This window comes from Oncorhynchus mykiss, chromosome 8, assembly GCF_013265735.2.
Source record: "Oncorhynchus mykiss isolate Arlee chromosome 8, USDA_OmykA_1.1, whole genome shotgun sequence".
NCBI classification, from domain to species: domain Eukaryota; kingdom Metazoa; phylum Chordata; class Actinopteri; order Salmoniformes; family Salmonidae; genus Oncorhynchus; species Oncorhynchus mykiss.
In genome coordinates this window covers 82,044,330-82,063,431 of record NC_048572.1, presented here as the reverse complement: position 1 = coordinate 82,063,431, position 19,102 = coordinate 82,044,330, and the positions used below count along the sequence as shown (strand labels likewise).

General features: G+C 42.6%; 1 protein-coding gene across 3 annotated transcripts in view; it reads left to right on the top strand.

The window, feature by feature from the left end:
* The window catches only part of LOC110530756 (NACHT, LRR and PYD domains-containing protein 1 homolog), a 29,347-nt gene that overhangs the window by 1,954 nt on the left and 8,291 nt on the right, over positions 1-19,102 (top strand). For 2 of the 3 annotated variants that reach the window (XM_036986495.1, XM_036986494.1), the window contains exons 3-9: positions 2,620-2,868; positions 5,220-5,249; positions 5,382-7,116; positions 7,371-7,451; positions 7,791-7,958; positions 9,236-9,295; positions 9,449-9,541. In XM_036986495.1, the coding sequence (XP_036842390.1) occupies positions 2,620-2,868; positions 5,220-5,249; positions 5,382-7,116; positions 7,371-7,451; positions 7,791-7,958; positions 9,236-9,295; positions 9,449-9,541 (2,416 nt within the window). The remainder of the gene's footprint in view (positions 1-2,619; positions 2,869-5,219; positions 5,250-5,381; positions 7,117-7,370; positions 7,452-7,790; positions 7,959-9,235; positions 9,296-9,448; positions 9,542-19,102) is intronic. The other variant, XM_036986496.1, reaches the window with a different exon arrangement.

Here is a 19,102-nt window from a genome sequence, read left to right as displayed (position 1 = left end):
TCCCAGATCTGTGCCTTGACACAATCCTATCTCAGAGCTCTACAGACAATTCATTCGACCCTAATGACTTGCTCTGACATGCACTGCCAACTGTGGGACCATATATAGACAGGTTTGTGCCTTTCCAAATCATGTCCAATCAATTTAACTTACCACAGGTGGACTCCAATCAAGTTATAGAAACATGCATCCAGGATGATCAATGGAAACAGGATGCACCTGAGCTCAATTTCGAGTCTCATAGCAAAGGGTCTGAATACTTATGTAAATAAAGTATTTCAGTTTTTTATTTGTAATACATTTGCAAACATTTCTAAAAAAACCTGTCATTGTGGGGTATTGTGTGTAGATTGATGAGGAAAAACATGTTCATCCATTTTAGAATAAGGCTGTAATGTAACAACATGTGGAAAGTCAAGGGGTCTGAATAGTTTCCAAATGCACTGAACTATACTAATGTACTACAGTAATGCAGTTAGTCAGATCTATTGCAGTCTAACCTGATTTTATTTTATTTATTTATTATTAAACAACTCATAGACCGACATCGGTTCAATTACTTGAATTCCATTTATTTCGTTTTTGTTTTGTTACATCAACACCCTGCTTCTCTACAAAGAAATCGTATCAAGCACTACAGACATCAAATCAAGAACGACCGGTGGGACGCTGTAGGGAGTTGTGGTTTTCAAAAGTATATTACAAAAAATAGAAATATTCACGCTAGTTCAATGCAGAAAACGTGGTAATGAACTACAATGACCAGAATCCATTGCGCCTATTCTTCCCGGCACACTGACCACATGATAGAGGAATGGACAGAGGGAGGGATAGTTCTAGTACCATGACTGATAGTTGTAGCAGTCTTGAAAGTATGCTTTATCTACTTTGAAGAAATACTAAAATAGTGATTTTGTCAGACAGCTCTGCATTATGGGCAATGTGGCAACCAAATGATCATGGGCTACCTTTTTTCACTAGACAGGGGAGCTTGGCTCATTGTGGACCAAAGAAACATTGTTAAATGGTTGTCTGGCTGTTACTGCCTGCAGAGATCAGATGAGGACCTTAAAGACATGCTGTGTGTGCATTTTGCAGACAAGCTTTGAGCTGGACGTGTCAAGGTGTGGTTCATACATGCATAATCTATGAGCAGAATTACTGTTTAATCTTAATTATCTGCGAAATCCCTAGGTTGAAAGCGAATGCTGCGCTGCGTAATTTCCCCCCACGTGGGCCAGCCCCCTAGCACTTCGAAATCCAATCAGCGCCTCACCATTTGAGTGACAGCTAGCAAGATGCGCGCACAAGATGCGATGATGCGCGCACACAGCAAATTAAAAGAGAAAGCAATGTGGTTTTCGGGGACCACTTTTAGCTCGTGAGGCTACTTTCAGAACTACTGGCTAAAAAGTATACCAAAGTACTGGACAATAAATAGTAATGTGAATAAATGATGGTTAATAAGTGATAAGCAATAATGGGCTCTTATCTTATCAATGTATTCTTTGTTGTTAGAGACAATGGAATGGTTTCAGTGATTTGTCAATTGAATGTTCTCAATATTTGTCTTTTGAAATTCAATTACAAAGCTCTAAAATGATTTCAAGGTCGTATTTCATATTGCATTTAATGTATGAAACCGAAATTGAAAAAAACGAACCAAAACAGACCTCAAATAGCGCTAATCGCTCAGCCCTGGCTGTTTAATATACCACTCCATGTTTCTACTATGTAATGACATTTAAATTAGTGTGGTTTATGTTTTTCAAGCAAGTCTCATATCTGTGACATTTAAATACAAGCAGTAGCTACAGTACCTACATTACAAGGGGAAACACAGATGTGTCACATGGGGTAAAAAACTGAGTCATCCAGTGGAGGCTTCCGCTCACTACCAGTAATGGAGATGAGAGCAAGTCCAGTGGCAGCCAGAGGGGGGCGATAGAGCATAGCGAAACTACAGTTGGCCGACATTCTGCTTGTTTTCTCATAGACGTCATCATTCGATCTCAATACACTTTTCCGTTCCCAAAACGAGAATTTGTTGCGACATGACGTTGAGTAGACTTGACTCATTGGCAAACTTTTTTTGTTTTTTGTTTTGTTCTTGTTCGTTGTTTAAGAAGATGTGCAAATTCAAGTTCTTGCACACGGATACTTGAGAGGGTAGGCGTTCCCTAACGGAAATATGCGTGCAGAAAAGCTCCAATAAGATCTCGCTAGCTTGTGCTTGGCTCTGCCCACCTCCTTGCTTGTTCTGCCCACTCTGTAACAGTGGTTCCCATTGTGAAAGGCCCGTCTGTCCCATCTTGACTTAGATAGACAAATGTTTGGTTTCATCTGGTGGTCCGCTCTTGAACTGAGCAGAATTCTGATAGAATTCTGATAGTGCAGAGCCTTCCCCACTGTGTTTTCGCAATTCCCAGAACAGCACTGTAGCCACTCATTTAACGAAGATAGCAAGATGGTCAACCAAGATGGCACTTTCAATGAATCTGAATAATATAAAACTTGATATTATATCATTTATATCATAATTAAGTTTATATAGAATGTTTATTTATTGAGGTGGTTGGTTTAGGTGAGAGACTATCATCCAATATGTCCCCTCCACAGGTGCTCAGTTCGTGGACAAGTACATGCCCCAGCTCATTCAGAGGGTCACCATGGTGATGCCTATAGCTGATGAGCTGCTCGCTGAAGACATGATTCATAAAGAGATGTACTCTAACATCAGCGCTGCCAGGACTAATCAGAGCAAAATGAGGGAGCTCTTTAAAGCCCTCCACTCTGGAGGAAACAAAGTGAAATCTACCTTTCTCTCCACACTGAGGGAGAATGAACCTAATCTGGTCCAGGACTTAGGTAAGTGAAGATGTTTGGCAATTTAGATACATGGGCTGGGATTAGGTCAGGCATTCTTGAAAGCCAACGTTTAAAAAAAAAATATATATATATATATATATATTAATATTAAGCAAATTTGAAAGATCTATATTTTATAGACCAAATAATCAACTATCTGCTACAGTATCACACAAGGAGAAAGCGGGCCACCATCTGGTGTTTCCCCTGAAAGAGGTCGGTTTAGATATAGGTACAACTCAGTGGAGGCTGCTGAGGGGAGAACAGAGCATACTAATGGCTGGAATGGAGTCAATGGATTGGTATCAACATGGTTTTCATGTGTTTGATACCATTCGCTCCATTCCATCCATTGTACTCCATTCCTGACATTATTATGAGCCGTCCTCCCCTCAGCAGCCTCCACTGGTACAACTGTCCCAGGGTCCCAGTTAGAGGTCGGAAATTACCAGTAGGAGACATGGATTCAATCCACACTTTATTACTACACAACTAACAGACACACACACACACACACACACACACATCAAACAAGAGGAAGGGACTAGTGGAAGTGATAGTGTTTTCTGTAGAACAGAAGAAACAGGCAATTACTCCAGAGTACTAGCCATGTAAGGCTATACAAACAGAATGGCAATGATGTAAAATATGCATAGCAGCAATGGGATAGCAATGAGCTATCATCATAGAGATAGCTAGAGGACTCATCTTTGTATCTGTGCGTTATAACATCTGTGACAGCATGGGTAGTACCATTCTCCATTTTGAAGTAGTATATCTTTTTTTAAATGTTGGAAGCCCTCAATGGCGCTGCCAATGCTAATACAGCCCTTTGGCCACTAGAGGCATCTATAATTCTCTATGGCTAGCACACAATAGGAAGCTAGTGTGCTAACAGTATTATCTGGTAATAGGCATACAGCACTCTATGGCTAGTAGGCTAACACGCTACATAGCAGTAATGATTATACCATATTGTATAAAGGGGCTAGGGTAGCATATGAGGTACAGTATAAACATGATACAATTAGCAGCTAGCATGCTAGGCTAGTGGGCCACAGGCTGTGGGTTGGCATACAGTATAAACAGGCAATAGCTAGAGGCTAGCACGCTAAGCTAGGTTACAGGCTAGTAGCCCTCAGGCTATAGGCCGGCATAGGGAGCTGTATAACCCTATGCACAGTACAGTTAGCAGCTAGTGGGGCTAATGGTTAGAAGTAGCATGCTAGGATGTAAACAATGACGTCAATGGTCGGCCATATTGGTTGTGTAATATACAACTATTGGCTTGTGGCCATCTTGGCCCATAGTAAGTTATGGGGGGACAGAGTGTACCACATGTAGCCACACATAAACTATGCCAAAATGGCCAGATAACCAGGGTATGCTGCATGATATTACAACATGTAAACACCTGAGTAAGCATGTATAAGCACAGTTACATGATGTGGTACTGTGGAATATGCTATTCAAAGCTGTTAGGGCGGCAGGTAGCCTAGTGGTTAGAGTGTAGAGGCGGCAGGTAGCCTAGTGGTTAGAGCGTTGGACTTGCAACCGGAAGCTTGCAAGATTGAATCCCTGAGCTGTCAAGGTAAAAAAAAAAAAAATGCCACTCTGCCCTGAACAAGGCGGTTAACTCACTGTTCCTCAGCTTTCATTGAAAATAAGAAGTTGTTCTCAACTGACATACCTAAATAAAGGTACAATTACATAGTAACAATGAGGCTATTACATAGAAATACACAGATGAACCCTAACAAAGTCTACTTACATAGTTAGCCAGATTTTCTACACACCACATAAAGGAGCAACCTCCTAATTAAAACACAGATGACCTTGGGACACATCTTTTAGGAGTCAGTGTTTGAAGAAAAATGTTCCTTAAAGTCACAGAGGGCTATTAAAAGAAACTTCTTCATATCATTTTACAGTGAATATAATTTTTGTTTTGAAGTTTAAGTGTTTAAACTTTGATCAGTTTCTCAGGACGGGCATTTCCTGGCAGAATGCAGATTTGGGAAATGTACAGTATTTCAAATATTTGGAAAATGACAAAAACAAGTCATTGCTCTTACAAAATCCCCCCTATATGTAATTGTATTCATTAATTACATCTTTTTTTTCTCCCATCTATAAAATTAATGTTTCATTACATGACAAGGATTGTCCGAACTGTCAACAATACCTGACGCGCTGATGTTTCTTTGTGGAAACACTGAAATGTGTCAAGTGAAACAATGCCCAACCTAACTGTTGCGTGATAACGTTTTCAATAAATTATGAAGATGCAAAGATTAGCGCTATCTTGTGAGAAGGTTTACGTGATATGTATTTGTCAATCGTTTATATAGAATGCAGTGGCAAACAAAGAGGTGAACCAGGTAGGCCATGTTTTTTTTTCACCTTTTTAATGACTTACATTTCTTATAATGTTATATGATTTCAATAATTATACAACAGAAACACTTTTGTAAAATTATGAATTGACTTTTTGTTATTGTGTCAATGTGTAGAGAACAAAAGCACAATAAGCCTAAAGTACAAGGAATTCATCAGAGGTGAATATGCCACAGTGCAGGAGTACAACTCTCTCCCTGGAGAACATGTGAAGCTAGATGATCGCTACACTGAGCCCCTAATCATCCAGAAACACCGTCAGCAGAGAGAGAGAGAGGAGGAGATCCGCTCCAGAGGACAGAACTTTTATCAAGTCATGGACCAGAGGGACAGCGAGACCTACAAGAGTACCAAAGTGGAGAGGCTGTTTGATCCAGACGAGCACGGAGACATTCAGAGAACAGTGATACTGCAGGGCCACTCTGGAACTGGCAAGTCATTTACCAGTCAGAAGATCATGTCTGACTGGGCCTTTGGAAGACTTTACGAAGACCAATTTGACTTAGTTTTTCACCTGAGGTGCAAAGAACTGAACCAGGCCACTGGGAGAAAAAGTCTGATGGATCTGCTTAACTACGATCAGAGTTCATCATCAATGATCAAGCAGGTCCTTCACCAGTCTCCTGAGAGGGTTCTCTTCCTGGTAGACGGCTTTGATGAGCTCAAATTCTCACTTGATGTACCTAAAGACTCCCTTCCCAGGGACCCATGGACACAATGCTCCCCCGAAGTGACACTGAGTGGCCTGATACGGAAACAGATATTGCACGAGTCCTTCCTGCTTGTTACCACCAGGTCCACAGCGTTGGACAAACTAAAAGAAGTGGTCAAACATCCAGTGAGATACGCTGAGATATTGGGCTTTTCTAAAGAGGGGGTGGAGGAATACTTCAATAGATTCTTCAAGAAGAAGCAACACTCACAGCAAGCCTTTGACTCTGTGAGAAAAAATGAAACCCTTTTCACCGCATGTTTCATTCCAGTCATCTGCTGGATCATTTGCACAGTTTATAGGGAGCAGTTTGATGAAGGCACAGAGATGATACAATCGCTGGAGACCACCACCTCCATCTTTGTTGAATTTGTTGCCACGCTGTTGAAGCACGACTGTCAGGATTTGGGTCAGTCAGCTCTTACTATCCTCCAAGGACTAGGCAAGCTGGCAGAAAAGGGAATGGAAGAGCAGCAAGTCTTATTTGACCATGATAGTGTGTCACAGACAGTGTCAGATCCTTCCAAAGTCCCCTTCTTGTGTAAGTTTCTCCAAAAGAAAAGAGTAAGTCAGACCACTATGTACAGCTTCATGCACCTCAGCTTCCAGGAGTTTTTCACAGCCCTCTCATACATGTTACTGGGTGATGAGGAAGCTCAGGAGAAAGTTAGAGAGCTACTTTCCAAGGTTCGACGTGGAAAAGAAAACAGTCACCTGCTACCCATAGTTCAATTTCTCTTCGGCATCGCAAACAAGGAAGTGGGAAAACGGCTCGAGGATAAAAAATACATCTCTTGTTCTCAAGGAATTTGGACCCAGCTCAAACATTTTATTCTGGAAGTCATTGACAAAGAAAAGGAGGATCGAAACGCCATTGATTATCACATTTCATCAATGTGGCTTTTTGCGTTTCACTGTCTATATGAACTACATGTAGATGATTTTGTAAAGAAAGCCATGAATACATACACAGAATTTAATCTGACTCACATTCCCCTGACAAAAACAGACTGTTGGGTGCTGAAGTACTGCTTTCAGCATTGCGAGCGCATCCAAAGACTCATTCTCAATTGGTGCAAGTTATCTGCAGAGAAGATAAAAATCCTTCTGCCAGCATTGGAAAAATGTCAACATCTCGAGTGAGTATATTTGCATTTCCCTTTCTCACCCTAGAACAAAGCTGATTTTCATACATAAAATAATATATACAGTATATATTTCACCAAATGTTATTTAAATTAATTACAGTAATAATAACTGGTTGATGCTTAATATAATGTTTCTTTCATAAAAAAGGTTTTTTGGACATAGATATTTGTTTTAATTTAAACTCTTGAATTGATGATTTATGTAATTTTTGTCACTTAATTGTTTTTGGTATTTGTTTTTGTAGGTTGCAGGTGGACGACCTGGCCGATGATGATTTAGATGGTCTGTTGACAGCGCTGGGAGAAGGAAAGAGTTTGGAGCTGGAGTAAGAATCACATGATCTTTACTGTAACATCATACCTTATTTGTCATCTATCAAATTCTTGCTGTTAAATATATCTCTACCTCAGTTACAGGGCATTCGGGAAGTATTCAGACCCCTTGACGTTTTCCACATTTTGTTTACGTTACAGCCCTTATTCTAACATTTTTTAAAACGTTTTTTTCCCTCATCAATCTACACACAAGTCGAGGGGTTCTGAATACTTTCAGAGTGCACTTACATTATATTAATGAGAGTTACTTTAGCCTACCACATATTTTTTGTTGTTTTTTTAAAATAGTGTTTTCTGTGCCTCACGCCAAATTGTACTGTATTTTTCAGTCTGACAGAGAACAACTTCTCGGATGAGAAAGTGCAGGACTTGCTTGTTGCTCTCACTAAACACAAACCCAGAAACATTGACATTGGAGTGAAGTCCATCACCAGCAATACAGCTGACAAATTCATGTTCCTCGTCAATAAGGCACATGCAGACTTGGAAAGCATAGGGTAAGTAACTTTTCATTTAGCTTCCAACCAACCTGTAATATAAAACACAATGTTTCCTCGAATAACAATTAGGAAACTAAGATGGAACATACATGGTAAATGCATAATGTCTGTTACAAAAAGGGCTAATTCATTAACATGTAGGTAATGCAGAAGTGAACATAAATACATAATTGATTAATAACAAAGGCATTTTATATAGTCTGTGATAAAAAAGGGTTAAGTCTGAACAGGTTATACTGACACTATATTGGAATTGTAAAATACCCACGACAGTGTTTAAATCTTCACTTTTCTGTTCACAACACCAAAAGAGAAGGTTCCTAATTCTGCACAAAATTGTGTGCAAACAGCAGTTGCAACATCGACTTTTGGACTTCTAAATGAATGACATGTACCCATTGATTCTTGAAGAATATACAGTGGGGCAAAAATGTATTTAGTCAGCCACCAATTGTGCAAGTTCTCCCACTTAAAAAGATGAGAGAGGCCTGTAATTTTGATCATAGGTACACTTCAACTATGACAGACAAAATGAGAGAAAAAAAATCCAGAAAATCACATTGTACGATTTTTAATGAATTTATTAGCAAATTATGGTGGAAAATAAAGTAATTCTTTGAATTTGAGAGTTGTTACATTTCTCCAGCTCCATCCCTCAGCTTTTTACCAAACCAGGGTGCAGAGTCCGCTTTGTTAATTGTTATCAACTGCTGACTGCCACTTTCACAGTAGGGCTCCCAGTCCCCTGCAAGGTGTTGCACTACACTTGATTAAGTGGTGTTACAACACACCATGTCATGTTTCAAAACAACCCAAGATGATGTGTTTCAGTACTCCAGCAAAGTTAAGGTTTTGTCTCCTTTGTGTTGGTGGCAGCTTAGCTACCACTAGTTTTGGGTGTTAGTTACAAAGCGCTTCATTTCAACAGTGTATCAACAGTGTACCACATCTTGTAAATATTTAGACTAGACTTGGAGAGTCAGAAACCCAAGATTTGAGTTAGCAGTAGTTACTTAGGACTAGTAATCTTAACATTAGTACACTAGTAAGTAATCTTAACACCCAATTGACAAAAAAAAAGGGAATTGTGGGAACCCTGTTATTCATTGTCACACTGGACCATTTCAGTCTGTGCGGAGTCACACTGGCACTGGTCTGCAGAAGTTTGACATTTTGGGGGTTGAATTCAACCCGTGATTGGACACAATATAAAACATGGCCATAATAATGTTAATTAAGTAGCCTCTTAACAGTATGATATGTTACTGTTTCAGGCTTCATTGTTGTGAGAATGTTACATTGGAAGCCAATCTACAGAAAAATGGAGTCAATGGGTGAGCTTCTTCTACATTGTCTCAGTAGAAAGGTGCATTTGATTGATGTTGCATGCTGTACAGTTGTAAAAATTATATATATTTTTGTTGAGTGTAGATGTCTTGTCGATCAAAATATTAATGTAATAATTCAACCATCTCTTGCCTGTGAAGGACTCTCCAAATTTCTCTTTGGTTAAAAGTGTCTGACATGAAAATGATCTGTGACTGTATCAGGGCATCTGGCTACAGTTTGAGTGAAATAGAGTAAGTACAATTTATCATCTCTAATACTACATATAACACATTTTACAGTGGATATCTTTAATTTATTGTCCATGTTAAGGAAGTGGTTTGGTGAAGCACACTCAAGAGACGAGTAACCTTGTCTAAGACCTGAAGAGTTGCAATGGCTCCCAATGCTTAGTGCTTACTGTAGACTTAAGCTCAGCAGGCTAACACAGTCTTGTGATGCCCAGGAGACCTAGCTTCGATCCCAAATGGCTATATACACACGGTTGTAGTGTAGCAATGTTATTTTATTGTTGTACTCCAGTTCATCTATGACATCGCAATAGGTAACACTCTATTTGACACCTAGCATCATAACGTGTCATGATATGGTCATAACACTGCCGTGACCCATATATTTAGACCTGTTGTGACATACAGTATATTGCGTTGTTTTATGGCTGGTCATGACACCTACATAAGAGTGTCAAAACCCACAAAATCTATCACACAAGGCAGACCCATTCTATTACACCACACTATGTTTACGTAATATAACATTTTCTGAAATGGACCATATTAAATGATCATTGTAATTGAGCACACATTGATGTCAGACATGTATCTACGCGAATGCTTTGTTGCTGATGCAAGAGCAGATTTTCAGGGGCAGGACAAGACACTGTCTTTGGCTGTGTCTAGACCTAACAGTTAATGCAGTTTTCGTATTCTGATCACGGAATTCAAAACGCATCATGCGTCTACGTTTAAATGTGTCCACCATGTCCACATTGTGTTCCCTTTGGCCGCGCTGTATTCAAATGCCAGTATGCATTCTGCAAATGGTGGAATAGGCTAAATATTATAATAACACAACAACAACTTGATGGCAGTAGCTAACTAGTGTAGCTAACTGGCCAGCTAGCCCCTGTAGCTAGTCAGCAAGCTAGCAAGCAAAGCTGAAGGGATTGCAAACGGATTAGCATAACTTGTTTTCAAAATGTCTTTGAGGCCAGAAAACACATTCCCCACACACTAGGAAAGCATTTCCTCCAAAGTTATAATGAAGGTGATTCTCTGTCCCAAAACACAAGTTTTATGGAGACTTGTGTGCAGAGTGCTGATGACATTGCCCACTGTATGCGCTTTCAATAGCCTGATTGCTTCCAGACTGAGGAGAAATTCACACACAATGCGTTGCTGACCACCTCCTGTCGTTTCAATGTGATCTTCGTAAGTCTCATGTAAGAGTCAGGTGTAAACATTGGTGACTGACATAATGGGCATGTACGTGATAGGCCTTTCTGGTTTATATCCTTGTGATGGTAATAATTCTTATTGACAGTGTCATAAAGTGTATTTTCTTAATCCAGGTAAATTGACAGAGGAAAGTCCAAAAAATTGACTCCAGTCACCCAAGTCATAGACTGTTTTCTCTGCTACCGCACGGCAAGCGTACCGGAGCGCCAAGTCTAGGACCAAAAGGCTCCTTAACAGCTTCTAACCCCCCAAGCCATAAGACTGCTGAACAACTAATCGAATGTCCACCTGACTGTTTACATTGACCCCCTCCTCCATTTGTTTTGTACACTGCTGCTACTCACTGTTTATTATCTATGCATAGTCACTTCACCCCTACCTACATACACAAATGACCTCGACTAACCTGTACCTCCGCACATGGACTAGGTACCCCCTGTATATAGCCTCCACATGGACAAGGTACCCCCTGTATATAGCCTCCACATGGACAAGGTACCCCCTGTATATAGCCTCCACATGGACTAGGTACCCCCTGTATATAGCCTCCACATGGACTAGGTACCCCCTGTATATAGCCTCCACATGGACAAGGTATCCCCTGTATATAGCCTCCACATGGACAAGGTACCCCCTGTATATAGCCTCCACATGGACTAGGTACCCCCTGTATATAGCCTCCACATGGACTAGGTACCCCCTGTATATAGCCTCCACATGGACTAGGTACCCCCTGTATATAGCCTCCACATGGACTAGGTACCCCCTGTATATAGCCTCCACATGGACTAGGTACCCCCTGTATATAGCCTCCACATGGACTAGGTACCCCCTGTATATAGCCTCCACATGGACTAGGTACCCCCTGTATATAGCCTCCACATGGACTAGGTACCCCCTGTATATAGCCTCCACATGGACTAGGTACCCCCTGTATATAGCCTCCACATGGACTAGGTACCCCCTGTATATAGCCTCCACATGGACTAGGTACCCCCTGTATATAGCCTCCACATGGACTAGGTACCCCCTGTATATAGCCTCCACATGGACTAGGTACCCCCTGTATATAGCCTCCACATGGACTAGGTACCCCCTGTATATAGCCTCCACATGGACTAGGTACCCCCTGTATATAGCCTCCACATGGACTAGGTACCCCCTGTATATAGCCTCCACATGGACTAGGTACCCCCTGTATATAGCCTCCACATGGACTAGGTACCCCCTGTATATAGCCTCCACATGGACTAGGTACCCCCTGTATATAGCCTCCACATGGACTAGGTACCCCCTGTATATAGCCTCCACATGGACTAGGTACCCCCTGTATATAGCCTCCACATGGACTAGGTACCCCCTGTATATAGCCTCCACATGGACTAGGTACCCCCTGTATATAGCCTCCACATGGACTAGGTACCCCCTGTATATAGCCTCCACATGGACTAGGTACCCCCTGTATATAGCCTCCACATGGACTAGGTACCCCCTGTATATAGCCTCCACATGGACTAGGTACCCCCTGTATATAGCCTCCACATTGACTAGGTACCCCCTGTATATAGCCTCCACATGGACTAGGTACCCCCTGTATATAGCCTCCACATGGACTAGGTACCCCCTGTATATAGCCTCCACATGGACTAGGTACCCCCTGTATATAGCCTCCACATGGACTAGGTACCCCCTGTATATAGCCTCCACATGGACTAGGTACCCCCTGTATATAGCCTCCACATGGACTAGGTACCCCCTGTATATAGCCTCCACATGGACTAGGTACCCCCTGTATATAGCCTCCACATGGACTAGGTACCCCCTGTATATAGCCTCCACATGGACTAGGTACCCCCTGTATATAGCCTCCACATGGACTAGGTACCCCCTGTATATAGCCTCCACATGGACTAGGTACCCCCTGTATATAGCCTCCACATGGACTAGGTACCCCCTGTATATAGCCTCCACATGGACTAGGTACCCCCTGTATATAGCCTCCACATGGACTAGGTACCCCCTGTATATAGCCTCCACATGGACTAGGTACCCCCTGTATATAGCCTCCACATGGACTAGGTACCCCCTGTATATAGCCTCCACATGGACTAGGTACCCCCTGTATATAGCCTCCACATGGACTAGGTACCCCCTGTATATAGCCTCCACATGGACTAGGTACCCCCTGTATATAGCCTCCACATGGACTAGGTACCCCCTGTATATAGCCTCCACATGGACTAGGTACCCCCTGTATATAGCCTCCACATGGACTAGGTACCCCCTGTATATAGCCTCCACATGGACTAGGTACCCCCTGTATATAGCCTCCACATGGACTAGGTACCCCCTGTATATAGCCTCCACATGGACTAGGTACCCCCTGTATATAGCCTCCACATGGACTAGGTACCCCCTGTATATAGCCTCCACATGGACTAGGTACCCCCTGTATATAGCCTCCACATGGACTAGGTACCCCCTGTATATAGCCTCCACATGGACTAGGTACCCCCTGTATATAGCCTCCACATGGACTAGGTACCCCCTGTATATAGCCTCCACATGGACTAGGTACCCCCTGTATATAGCCTCCACATGGACTAGGTACCCCCTGTATATAGCCTCCACATGGACTAGGTACCCCCTGTATATAGCCTCCACATGGACTAGGTACCCCCTGTATATAGCCTCCACATGGACTAGGTACCCCCTGTATATAGCCTCCACATGGACTAGGTACCCCCTGTATATAGCCTCCACATGGACTAGGTACCCCCTGTATATAGCCTCCACATGGACTAGGTACCCCCTGTATATAGCCTCCACATGGACTAGGTACCCCCTGTATATAGCCTCCACATGGACTAGGTACCCCCTGTATATAGCCTCCACATGGACTAGGTACCCCCTGTATATAGCCTCCACATGGACTAGGTACCCCCTGTATATAGCCTCCACATGGACTAGGTACCCCCTGTATATAGCCTCCACATGGACTAGGTACCCCCTGTATATAGCCTCCACATGGACTAGGTACCCCCTGTATATAGCCTCCACATGGACTAGGTACCCCCTGTATATAGCCTCCACATGGACTAGGTACCCCCTGTATATAGCCTCCACATGGACTAGGTACCCCCTGTATATAGCCTCCACATGGACTAGGTACCCCCTGTATATAGCCTCCACATGGACTAGGTACCCCCTGTATATAGCCTCCACATGGACTAGGTACCCCCTGTATATAGCCTCCACATGGACTAGGTACCCCCTGTATATAGCCTCCACATGGACTAGGTACCCCCTGTATATAGCCTCCACATGGACTAGGTACCCCCTGTATATAGCCTCCACATGGACTAGGTACCCCCTGTATATAGCCTCCACATGGACTAGGTACCCCCTGTATATAGCCTCCACATGGACTAGGTACCCCCTGTATATAGCCTCCACATGGACTAGGTACCCCCTGTATATAGCCTCCACATGGACTAGGTACCCCCTGTATATAGCCTCCACATGGACTAGGTACCCCCTGTATATAGCCTCCACATGGACTAGGTACCCCCTGTATATAGCCTCCACATGGACTAGGTACCCCCTGTATATAGCCTCCACATGGACTAGGTACCCCCTGTATATAGCCTCCACATGGACTAGGTACCCCCTGTATATAGCCTCCACATGGACTAGGTACCCCCTGTATATAGCCTCCACATGGACTAGGTACCCCCTGTATATAGCCTCCACATGGACTAGGTACCCCCTGTATATAGCCTCCACATGGACTAGGTACCCCCTGTATATAGCCTCCACATTGACTAGGTACCCCCTGTATATAGCCTCCACATGGACTAGGTACCCCCTGTATATAGCCTCCACATGGACTAGGTACCCCCTGTATATAGCCTCCACATTGACTAGGTACCCCCTGTATATAGCCTCCACATTGACTAGGTACCCCCTGTATATAGCCTCCACATGGACTAGGTACCCCCTGTATGTAGCCTCCACATGGACTAGGTACCCCCTGTATGTAGCCTCCACATGGACTAGGTACCCCCTGTATATAGCCTCCACATGGACTAGGTACCCCCTGTATATAGCCTCCACATGGACTAGGTACCCCCTGTATATAGCCTCCACATGGACTAGGTACCCCCTGTATATAGCCTCCACATGGACTAGGTACCCCCTGTATATAGCCTCCACATGGACTAGGTACCCCCTGTATATAGCCTCCACATGGACTAGGTACCCCCTGTATATAGCCTCCACATTGACTAGGTACCCCCTGTATATAGCCTCCACATGGACTAGGTACCCCCTGTATATAGCCTCCACATGGACTAGGTACCCCCTGTATATAGCCTCCACATGGACTAGGTACCCCCTGTATATAGCCTCCACATGGACTAGGTACCCCCTGTATATAGCCTCCACATTGACTCTGTACCGGTACCCCTGTATATAGCCTCCACATGGACTAGGTACCCCCTGTATATAGCCTCCACATGGACTAGGTACCCCCTGTATATAGCCTCCACATGGACTAGGTACCCCCTGTATATAGCCTCCACATGGACTAGGTACCCCCTGTATATAGCCTCCACATGGACTAGGTACCCCCTGTATATAGCCTCCACATGGACTAGGTACCCCCTGTATATAGCCTCCACATGGACTAGGTACCCCCTGTATATAGCCTCCACATTGACTAGGTACCCCCTGTATATAGCCTCCACATGGACTAGGTACCCCCTGTATATAGCCTCCACATTGACTAGGTACCCCCTGTATATAGCCTCCACATTGACTAGGTACCCCCTGTATATAGCCTCCACATTGACTAGGTACCCCCTGTATATAGCCTCCACATGGACTAGGTACCCCCTGTATATAGCCTCCACATTGACTAGGTACCCCCTGTATATAGCCTCCACATTGACTAGGTACCCCCTGTATATAGCCTCCACATTGACTAGGTACCCCCTGTATATAGCCTCCACATTGACTAGGTACCCCCTGTATATAGCCTCATATTTTATTGTTATATTTTTTATAATTTTTTACTTGAGTTAATTTGGTACATATTTTCTTAACTCTTGCTGGAGCTGCACTGTTAGTTAAAAGGCTTGTAAGTAAGCATTCACGGTCAGGTCTACGTATTGGGCGCATGTGACAAATAATGCTTAATGACAGTGTATTTTCTACAAGTTATTCAAAATACAATGAAAAAAAGAAAACCTGTAAAGAATTCATTAAAACAACAACAAAGGATTTAACTATAAAATCATATTATTTATTGTTTATTGTCTTTTCCCTGCCAAGAAGTTTCCTTTAGTTTAACATGTTTGTTTCTGCAGCCTCCATCAAGGTCTTCACCTTCCCCCTGGATACAGCAGATGCGTTACTTTCTCTAAAAACATCCAAGTAAAGAAACAGACATCAGAATAGAGTATGCTACAATGCAACGCCGCTAAAGAAAGCTGAAAACTTCATCCCAAATACACTGAGTATACAGCACATTAAGAACGCAAGCTCTTTCCATTTCTATGATCCCTTAATGATGTCACTTCAATCAGTGTAGATGAAGGGGAGGAGACAGACCTCTCTGGGATGTCCCACCTCGACAACAGCCAGTGAAATTGCAGGGCGCCAAATTCAAACAGAAATCTCATAATTAAAATTCCTCAAACATACAAGTATTATACACCATTTTAAAGACAAACTTCTTGTTAATCCAATCACAGTGTCCGATTTCAAAAAGGGTTTACGGCGAAAGCACACCATGCGATTATGTTAGGACAGCGCCTAGCCACAAAAACCACACAGACATTTTCCAGCCAAGGAGAAGACTCACAAAAGTCAGAAATAGCGATTAAATTAATCACTTACCTTTGATGATCTTCATCTGGTGGCACTCCCAGGACTCCATGTTACACAATAAATGTTTGTTTTGTTCAATAAATTCCCTCTATGTCCAAATACCTCCGTTTTGTTCGCGCTCTTAGTTCAGTAATCCAAAGGCACAAAGCGCGCTCACAACATCCAGACAAAAAGTCAAAAAAGTTCCATCAAAGGTCGTAGAAACATGTCAAACAATGTTTATAATCAATCCTTAGGATCTTTTTATCATAAATATTCAATAATATTTCAACCGGACAATACTGTTTTCATTAGAAAGGAAAGAGAACGAACAGCGAGCTCAGGGTCACGCACGATAAACTCATAGCTTTCAGCTGAGCCACTTACTCTGAGTGGTCTTATTCTCTCCCCTTTCACAATAGAAGCCTGATACAACTTCTAAAGACTGTTGACATCTACTGGAAGCATTAGGAAGTGCAATCTGACCCCACAGACACTGGATACTGGATAGGCATTCACTTAAAAAACTACAAACTTTAGAATTCCCACTTCCTGGTAGGATTTTTCTCAGGTTTTCGCCTGCCATATGAGTTCTGTTATACTCACAGACATTATTTTAACAGTTTTGGAAACTTTAGAGTGTTTTCTATCAAAATCTACCAATATATGCATATCCTAGCTTCTGTGCCTGAGTAACAGGCAGTTTACTCTGGGCACGCTTTCATCCAAACTTCCCAATGCTGCCCCCTATCCCAATGAAGTTGTAAAGAAGGATCTTTAAGCCTTGAGACAATTGAGATATGCCTTGTGTATGTGTGCCATTCAGAGGGTGAATGAGCAAGACAAAACATTTAAGTGCCTTTTGAACGGGTTATGGCAGTAGGTGCCAGGCGCACCGGTTTGTGTCAAGAACTGCAACGCTGCTGGGTTTTTCACGCTTAACAGTTTCACATATGTATCAATAATGGTTCACCACCCAAAGGACATCCAGCCAACTTGACACAACTGTGGGAAGCGTTGGAGTCAACATGCGCTTTCGACACCTTGTAGAGTCCATGCCCTGACGAATTGAGGCTGTCCTTGGGCGAAGGGAGGGGGGGGGGTTGCAATTCAATATTAGGAAGATGTTCCTAATGTTTGGTATATTATGGCAGTAGCAAACAACACTTTCGCACATTTTCAAATACACTACAATCACGTTTTCTCAACGTTTTCATGACATACTGTAGCTAAAGCTAGCTCTCAACTATGCATGTCGCTAGCTAGCTAATAGTTAGCTACCATGTAGTTTGTGTTTGTTTAGCTAACGTTAGCTACGTAACCCTGTCACTAACCCTGTCGATCAGACCAACAGCGTCATTGCTTTTTGGTATAACAGAAGCACATTCATTTCCAAAGAAACTTGCAGCATTGCGTTGCAGAGGCAGTTGCAGTACTTTATAAATAGTAGAAAAAAGTGAATGTTGAACTGTTGTTACACACATATCAAGTACAACTGTTGGATTACAAGCTGAAATAAGTTTGACTGCAGAATATATTACGCAGCATTGATGCGATGACACTGCCAGTCTGATCACGGAGCAAAGGTGGTGGTGTGCAAAACAACTATGATTTATTGGGGTAACAGTACATCTGATTCACTACATACTGTATACAGTGCTAATTATCCAAACAAATTATAGAACAGGCCTGTGTATTAACCAGCTCTGCAAGCATTAGAACTTCAAAATACGATCGTTGATCAGTGAAACTCTATATTTGGTGATCAACTCATGTATTTTGACATTATAACGCTTGCGGAGCTGGTGAATGGGAGTTTGAACTGAGCTTATTGGGCGTTAGAGAGGTCTCTAATGCACAGTTACTGGTTCAGTGCTGAATTAGCTAGCTAATGTTAGCGGTTAGTATGCAACTGTTAGATACACATTTCATGAAAAGTAACCTTCTAAAATAGATATCATTCTTTTGGTTCATACAGTGGGGCAAAAAACTATTTAGTCAGCCACCAATTGTGCAAGTTCTCCCACTTAAAAAGATAAGAGAGGCCTGTAATTTTCATCATAGGTACACAACTATGACAGACAAAATGAGAAAACAAATCCAGTAAATCACATTGTAGGATTTTTAATGAATTTATTTGCAAATTATGGTGGAAAATACGCATTCTCACGTAGGTATTCCTCTTGTCCAGATGGGTTAGGGCAGTGTGCGGTGTGGTTGCGATTGCGTCGTCTGTGGACCTATTGGGGCGGTAAACAAATTGGAGTGGGTCTAGGGTGTCAGGTAGGGTGAAGGTGATATGGTCCTTGACTAGTCTCTCAAAGCACTTCATGATGACGGAAGTGAGTGCTACTGGGCAGTAGTCGTTTAGCTCAGTTACCTTAGCTGTCTTGGGAACAGGAACAATGGTGGCCCTCTTGAAGCATGAGGGAACAGCAGACTGGGATAAGGGTGATTGAATATGTC